The sequence below is a fragment of the Poromitra crassiceps genome, assembly GCF_964638095.1.
Source record: "Poromitra crassiceps genome assembly, chromosome: 25".
Taxonomy (NCBI): domain Eukaryota; kingdom Metazoa; phylum Chordata; class Actinopteri; order Beryciformes; family Melamphaidae; genus Poromitra; species Poromitra crassiceps.
The window spans coordinates 2,976,813-2,985,315 of NC_139649.1; the positions used below are offsets into that span (position 1 = coordinate 2,976,813).

The 8,503-nt window shown below is 46.9% G+C and overlaps 1 protein-coding gene across 3 annotated transcripts in view; it reads left to right on the forward strand.

The window, feature by feature from the left end:
* The window catches only part of LOC310798181 (copine-1-like), a 49,290-nt gene extending 44,162 nt beyond the window's left edge, over positions 1-5,128 (forward strand). For all 3 annotated transcript variants that reach the window (XM_083660658.1, XM_083660656.1, XM_083660657.1), the window contains exons 15-16: positions 1,095-1,331; positions 1,875-5,128. In XM_083660658.1, the coding sequence (XP_083516784.1) occupies positions 1,095-1,331; positions 1,875-1,988 (351 nt within the window). In that variant the 3' untranslated portion in view covers positions 1,989-5,128. The remainder of the gene's footprint in view (positions 1-1,094; positions 1,332-1,874) is intronic.
* The last annotated feature ends 3,375 nt before the right edge of the window (positions 5,129-8,503 follow it).

Sequence of the window (8,503 nt, forward strand, 5' to 3'; positions counted from 1 at the left end):
GCCGTACGCGCCGAGCACTGCGGTGTGCAGCTCCACAAGAATGTGACTCAACACAGCTAACGGTGAACAGCGCAAGTTCACCAGAATGTAGATGGGAGATAACAGGAAAGAGTGAAAGCTATTACCAAGTGTATCATGCACTACATTCTCTCATTGGGCTAACTTCTACTCATTGAAATCACACTATTGAGTCATTTGGCTGGGAACTCCCCTGGACCCCCTCATCAAGCTGATGTTAGCTGTCACAGTGTCATCCTAAACTCAAGGCTATGTTGAAGCATGTTTCTCATCTTCTGGTTGTCCATCCAATCCAATGACGGCGGTTTGGTTCTTTGACAGCTGAAGAGTCCAATCCTGGAACCACATTATGTTATTGCGGGTGGAGGCATGTCTAAGTCGTAGTGGAGATGGTAGTACGGGCAGCCATGGGTCTCTGTTGCTGTCTTCAGGCCGTCCTCTCCTCCTCCAGCCTGCGAGCTCCGTCTAGGTAGCACCAATCTGGGAACCCAACGGTAAAAAAATAAGTATTTTTCTCTCTAACCTCTGGGGGCAGGCTCGTTTGAATGCATGAATAACCAGAACTCAAGGGGCTCCGGTTGGCAGCGGAAGAAAATCCCTTTCCGCTCCCTGCAAGCTCTGCCATTGGCTCCGACCGACCGGCTCTGCCCATTTATGGATTTCCTTTCCCCTCCCTGCGTGTCGCTCTCAAATCCCTCCGTCGCTATGAAACAACAACAGCAGCAGCTACGCTAGCTCGTTGCTGAGCTAGCTGAGAGTATACGTATACTCTCATAACCCGCGCCATGAGAGGAACCGAATGCTGGACAGACCACCGTATGATCATTGCCAAACTCCACATCTCTGATGCCGCTGTGTCTCACTATGATGTAGTCCATTAGGTGCCAGTGTTTGGAGCGGAGATGCATCCAAGAGGTTTTGTATTTGTTCTTCTGCTGGAACACCACAGTGTATTATATAGTTCAGGTCAGGATATGCTCAGCACAGAGAGTAAGAAGTGTGGTGAAAATGTGAGGTAAAAAAGAGAAATGGAAGTATGTTGTTACTCATCATCTTTCGTCTCTGTCTCTTTGCAGCAGTACTTTGTGCTCCTCCTCCTGACTGACGGAGAGATCACAGACTTTGACCAGACGCGAGACGCCATCGTGCGCGCGTCGCGGCTGCCGCTGTCCCTCATCATCGTGGGGGTGGGACCGGCCGACTTCAAAGCCATGGAGCTTCTGGACGGAGACGACGGGAAGCTGCGCTCCATAGGGGGCGAGCCTGTCGCCCGCGACATTGTCCAGTTTGTCCCCTACAGGACATTCAAAGACGTGAGACATCACACACACACACACACACAACACACACACACACACACAACACACACACACACACACACCACAGTCGAACACAGTTCAAGACAACTCGGAACTCGAGGGAAAACCAGCCCCGACCTGTAAAAGAACTTGAACTTGAGCACAAAATTAAGTTATTTGTCCAAAAATATTGAATTGATTTGAATAATATTGAATATTTGCTGAACACTGTGGCTACTCAACACTGTCAGGGGACATGACTAAGACACATATGAAATATCTTAAAAATGACAAAATACACTGAATGGGGCGTTATTTAGCAAATTCAATGAAAACATGCGAGCAGAAACTATTTCACCCCGGGTGTCGTGAATGACACGATATTTACCTCAGCCGCATTTCTGCTAAGTTTCCAACTTGAGTGGAGAATTTACGTACCAACATCACTGAGTTAGCACAAGCAGCCCAGTTAGCACAACCGCTAGCACATTCTTCAACTATTTTCAGATTCCAATGTATGACACATTATTTGAAAGCTTACAATCTGCTCCCCCTCAGGCCCCCCAGGCGGCTCTGGCTCAGTCTGTCCTCGCTGAAGTTCCAAACCAGCTGGTGTCCTACTTCAAGATGAGGGGCATGGACCCGCTCAAACTGCCCGCCCCCAAGGCCTAAGCTCCACCCACCGGACCTAAAGCCCCACCTAACTCGCCCCAATGCATCAAACACACCCCTGCAGTCACGAGGGACCAATGATGTGGCCAGCTGTCAACCAATCACATGGCAGCTTCCAGCTGTCAGCCAATCACACAACAGCTTATAGCTGTCAGCCAATCACACGGCAGCTTCCAGCTGTCAGCCAATCCACCCTTCTCCAGCTTCCAGCTGTTAGCCAATCCCCCCCTCCTCCTGTTTAATGTAACTTTTATAATCGTTAGTCTCTTTTTTTTATCACTGTGCTGTTTAAAGGCCCTATATCTAAGAATCAGAAATCCCTAAGCATTACTGACACCGGTGGCCGTTAGGGTAACTGCAGTCAGCAGCGTGTTGCTCATGCTTATGCTCGTACTCCGTCAGCTTCGAGCAAGCACCGGCCAAAACAGTGAGGTTAGCTAGATAACAATTTGTGTTAACAGGCAAGCTAATGTTATTGACCAATAGCCAACTACAACAGCAACATCACAATATATAATTTTCAATATATAGGCCTACACAATATATCAGTCATTTTGTGCGGCACTTTAGACTCCATCCAGCTGTTTATTGTGGTAGCAACACAGTGGTATTAGCTCTTCTGCAAACAATGTCATGGTAAAAAGCTAACACAACAAGCTACAAGTGAAAACAAAGTTCCATCCTCCATAGCACGAGCAATGTTGAAAATACAATGTCGGTCACATTCCCTGGTCCTGATCTGGCTGGTGAATTGGGTTGCTAGATAGCAATTTGTGCATGTTAGCAAGCAAGATAACATTATCTAACATTAGCCAACTAAAACCACTCTTCTGCAGACAGTTTCATGGTAAAAAGCTAACACAACAAGCTACAAGCTAAGAGGATGCTTCCTCATGAGTCAAAAGCACGGGCGATGTTGACTCGACGTCGGTCACATTGCTGCTGTTTGGCCAGACGGGCTTCACGAGATCAAATATTTGTCTTTTTGTGCTTAGGTGGATGTTTTGTTGGACTCTGTTATGGTGGGTCGTTTGTTGATGTTAGCAGACTCCATTTGTGAGCTAACGTTAGCTTCTGTTGCTTCACAATTCTTACATATAGGGAAGGCCTTTAATATCTTACATAATAGTGTATACAGTATACATTATATTATACCACTATGTATTACTACAGTATACATTATATTATACCACTATGTATTACTAACATTCCTCTTGCATTCTGGAAATGGACTTGAACTAACCCGGCCTGCTGCTGTCTAACCGCTCAGCCCAGAGCCACACAGGAGGGCGGCCATGTTGGCTCCACAGGTCTGCCATTGCTACTGTATAGTTACAGGGATTCCCAACCTTTTTTGGCTCGTGACCCTACTTTGACGTTACAAAAATCTAGGCACCCGAGGCATTCAAATTCCGGTACACCATCGATAATATCATCAGTGACATTGTCAGTGATGTCACATAGTATGCTTCTTTTTTCCCCGCAGAATTTTCACTTTAATCTGAGAATTCTGACTTTAATCTCAAAATTCTGACAGTAACTCGGAAATTCTGACTTTGTTCTCATAATTATGATTTAAAGTTATAATCTCAAAGATTTTCATCTAAAGAAAAATCAGAGTCACTCACAATGTTGATTGAGGCTGTGGTCCATTGATGGAAGCCTTTGCATTATAGTGACATTATGTGACCCCAGTCGTGACCCTAAGGTTGGGAACCACTGCTATAGTAACAGGAGATGCTGTTGATGTGGACACCGCTGTCTGTCTGTATATCAGCTCTGGGCTGATAGCCGATATATATCTATCTATGATTTATACTATGCACTTAGCTTTGCACTGCAATCTATGCTAGAAAACCTAACCAAAGACTTTACTATAGACTTTACTAAAAAACGTTATACTTTACTCTATACTTTACTATAGACTATACTATATCAGGCTCTGGGCAGATCGCCTATACCTGTATAATCTCTATGCTATGCAATGAGCTTTGCTCTGCAATCAATGCTGGAAAATTTGATGAAAATCAATGCTGGACTATATGCTTGAATTTACACTTTACTCTAGAGCAGCGGTTTCTCCAAGTGTGGGGCGCCCCTCCACTGAGGGGGGCGCACCTCCCCTGAGGGGGGCGCGAGACACCTTCAGGGGAGGCACGACGTGGGTGGGAAAAATCAGAGAGAAGAAAATGCGCCGCCAACTTGGCCGTGCTGCACACAGAGCTGTAGTGGACACACTTAAAATGCCGTTTACGCACCTTTTTCAATACGACATACCATTTACTCACCTTGATAATATCGATTATGCAGTTATTGGGCGAGTTTTACTGCGTCGTGGGAGAGCGAGGCCGGTGAGGGTGTCTTTCTCAAGCTGCCTCTCTATACCCGCCCGCCCAGACAGCGGTAGCGCTTCCCCTCAAACAGCTGCCCAGATGCTGGCCGAGTAGCCGTGTGTCTGAGGTACATTCATATCAGTAGCGCGAGTAAACACTTAACAGCAGCGACGTGAATTGAATACCTAGAAAGGGAATCAGCTGATTTGGGCTGGGTTGTGAGCTAAGCTCGACTTTGTGGCCCGCTAGAATTCTTTACATCCTATTCCACACATTCTGTACTTCACACATTATTTAGGTCCGTTTTACACATTCTGGAAATCATCTTGCGACCCACCCGTTGGGGGTCCCGACCCCCCCTGGGCGTCCCGACCCCCACTTTGGGGACCACTGCTCTAGACTTTACTCTAGGCTTTCTGCTGCTTGGAGCGCTGAAGCCTGAATGTTTCTACAATATTCTCCCATTGTGTGTGTGTGTGAGAGTGAGAGAGTGTGTGTGTGTGTGAGAGAGAGTGTACACACACACAGGCTCATGTTTACTGCAGCAGCCCAGTAGCTTTCTGCTGCTGTTCAGTGATGGCACTGAGTGTGCTGCTGGCCAATCAGACACTGCAGTTCAGTGATGGCACTGAGTGTGCTGCTGGCCAATCAGACGCTGCAGTTCAGTGATGGCACTGAGTGTGCTGCTGGCCAATCAGACACTGCAGTTTGTCCCTGCAGAGCTTCTTTGTTTGAACATTCAACGCCATAAAGTTTGCTTTGATCTTTTCTGTTTGATCTTCAGTCACTCCAATAAACTATCTGCAAAGAAAACAGTTTTTTTGTGTCTTTACTGTGTTTCTACTGAGCTGTGCGTGCGCGCATGTGTGGGGTTTGTGCGTGTGCTGTGTTTGTTATAGACGGTTTTCACCAGCTGCAACCCCACAGCACTTCCTTTTTCTCAGCTTCTTCTTCTGTGTTTTATGGCGGTTGGCATCCTTAAATGTTGCGTTACCACCACCTGAATTGTATCAGCTTCACAGTGCTAACTATTGACAGTGTCCACTTTCTCAGCTATTCAGGGGAAAACACTGACATAGCCTACTTCTATTTCTATTTTTGCTATGTAAACGTTTAAATGTAAAGATAGGCCTATGCGTGCAATAACGTACTGATAGTCAGCTTACTCTGTAACATGTAGCTTTTATTAGCCTCTCAGGCTAGCTCCGGGACGCAATCTTTTTTTTTCCCATGATGGCGAAGGCATGACCCGCCCCTCTCTGCCTCTAATTGGCTGACTGCACTCGGCTGCTCTCGGCTGCTTCCCAGGCAAGCCAGAAGTCATCTCAAACGAGCCGTTATAGCCTATACTTTCATTCAATGTCACGATGCTGCGGGGGGAAGTAGGCTACTTAGCTTAACTACGAAAATAGTGTCCGCTGTTTATCTTTTACTTTACTTTATTTCATTTGGCAGATGCTTTTAACCAAAGCGACTTACATCACATTTCAATACAATTCATTCAGAGAAATACAAACAATGAAAACATAACTAAAAACCATATATAATCAATAAGGGTTAACCGATTCCGGAGGGACCCAGGTGTAGCCCGAAAAGGTAAGTTGAAGAAATAAATGTTCAGTTTGAACAACACCCATTCTGGTCATTATAGAGCAAGATGATCGCTTCCACTACCAGGGCCGCCCAGAGGGATGGCAGTGCCCCTGGAGGGGTCCAGCCCCTCTCCTCTCCCTCTCCCCCTGGTTCCCCCCCTCCTCTCCCCCCTCTGGTCCCCCCTCTCTCCTCTCCCCCTGGTTCCCCCCCTCCTCTCCCCCTCTCTCCCCTCTGGTCCCCCCTCCTCTCCCCCTGGTTCCCCCCGTCCTCTCTCCCCTCTGGTCCCCCCTCTCCTCCTGGTTCCCCCTCTCTCCTCTCCCCCTGTCTCCCCTCTGGTCCCCCCTCTCTCCTCTCCCCCTCTGCTCTCCTCTCCTCTGGTTCCCCCTCTCTCCTCTCCCCTGGTTCCCTCTCTCCTCTCCCCCTGGTTCCCCCTCTCCTCTCCCCCCTCTGGTTCCCCCTCTCTCCTCTCCTCCTCTGCTCTCCTCTCCTCTGGTTCCCTCTCTCCTCTCCCCCTGGTTCCCCCTCTCCTCTCCCCCCTCTGGTTCCCCCTCTCTCCTCTCCCCTGGTTCCCTCTCTCCTCTCCCACCTCTGGTTCCCCCTCTCTCCTCTCCTCCTCTGCTCTCCTCTCCTCTCCCCCCTCTGGTTCCCCCTCTCTCCTCTCCTCCTCTGCTCTCCTCTCCTCTGGTTCCCCCTCTCTCCTCTCCTCCTCTCCCTCTGGTTCCCCCCACCCACCCCCATCTGCGGTCGCCTTTTATACACGTCTCAAACAACGCAGGACAACGTGATTGGCTGGCTCAGATTTGAACAGATCTGAGCCAGCCAATCGCGTTATCCTGTGATGACGTAATGTCCTATGACCCATGACCGGATGGACCATATATGGACTTCCTCCTCCCCCTGGCTGCGCTATCATAGCTGCTGACTGTTACTGCACTATCCGTCAGATCCGTGACATGGACGTTACTCTGCAGAAACTACAGTAACAAAATCACGAATTGCTCTGTTTTTGGAGCTCTGCATGTCTGTGTTTGTCTAGTTAATGTGTTAACGTTAGCTAACGGCTAACATTCGCTAGTTAGCCAACCAACCAGCAGCTAACATTAGCTAGCTAGCTAGCTTACCGGAAGCGATATTTTTTTTGGATGACGGCGAAGGCATAACCCACCCCTGGCCCTCTCTGCCTCTGATTAGTGGCAGCGTTATAAACCATAGGTATGCCTATATTAAAAACATAAACACACTGGCGTCTTTCATGCGGGCTAGCAAGCGTAACTGCTGTATGTCTGAGTCTGACCCACTGAGTCTGACGGTCTGACCACAGACTGTAACAGAGATGTAATGCAGGATAGCCAAGCGAATGTGTTTGGATGGAAGTTTGACGCTAGGCCAATCAGAGGCAGAAAGGGGCGGGTTATGCCTTCGCATAGCCTTCGCCATCATCCGAAAAAAGAATATCGCCTCCGGGACAACAACGCTTCCTACCCAGCGTGTGCACGTCTTTCCGACAGGGGTGGTTGTTATGGCAACTATCAACAACAACAACAACAACTACTACTAACTACTACAAGACATAAAGACCGAAATAGGCTACCTTGTTAATGTGTCTGTCGGAGACACGGCCTAACGTTAACATTTAATATGAGCCGAATATAAGCCTGCGCTCAGCTATGTACAGGAAGTAAACCGGATATTCAGGTGGGTTGGGACGGTTGTTATTGTTGTCAAGTTAAAACTGTCTATAAGCATGCATGTGTGTTGTGTGTGTGTGACGTGTGTTTGTTATAAGACACATACTGTAAAAGCCAGAGGCTGTGACCTCCTGACCTCTAGTAACCTGCTCGCTCCAATGAATGAATGATTTGATTCAAAGTTTTTATTTTAAAGTACAGCAGCTCAGCCGAGGCACGACCTGCATAAAATAAGGAAAAAACATCAGAATAATACAATAAAGCCCAGAGTTAAGAGTTTCCTTAAAGTCTGAGTGTCCAGCAGTGCTGATAGGCAAAATGCAGAGGTTTCCCTTTAACACATCACAGTGCTGACGGCTGAGTGAAAAACAGTTTGGCACAAACGGATATGAACTGATATGTATTAACATTTAGTAACGTGTAGGACTGCAGCTTGTAACATTTAGTAACGTGTAGGACTGCAGCTTGTAACGGTGATGATGAGCTGAATTAAAGCTATAACAGTGAATCCGATGTGGAAAGTAATCCTCATAAATTTGAGTAGTGTTTTGAGGATTTATACTTTTTTTAAGTATTTTTACAATGGTAAAATTGTACTCGAGTAATTTAAATAATATTCTACTTAAGTCATATTAAATGTACAGAGTAAATGAGTAAATTCAGATTTTTGTTTTGCATGAAAACAGCACGGTAGAATTGGGACTACAAGCTAACAGGTGCAGAATCACTTTATTGAGGATGCACAAACTGGTGGCTCGTTAGTGCAGTGGCCAATTAAATTAAATCACAACTCAAGACTGGCCAATTGAATTAGACACGTGTAGAGGATCCACAGAATTGTAATGATCTCCATCGTCACATTAGTTCAGAAATCTCAGTATTATTTAACACTGCTGATAGC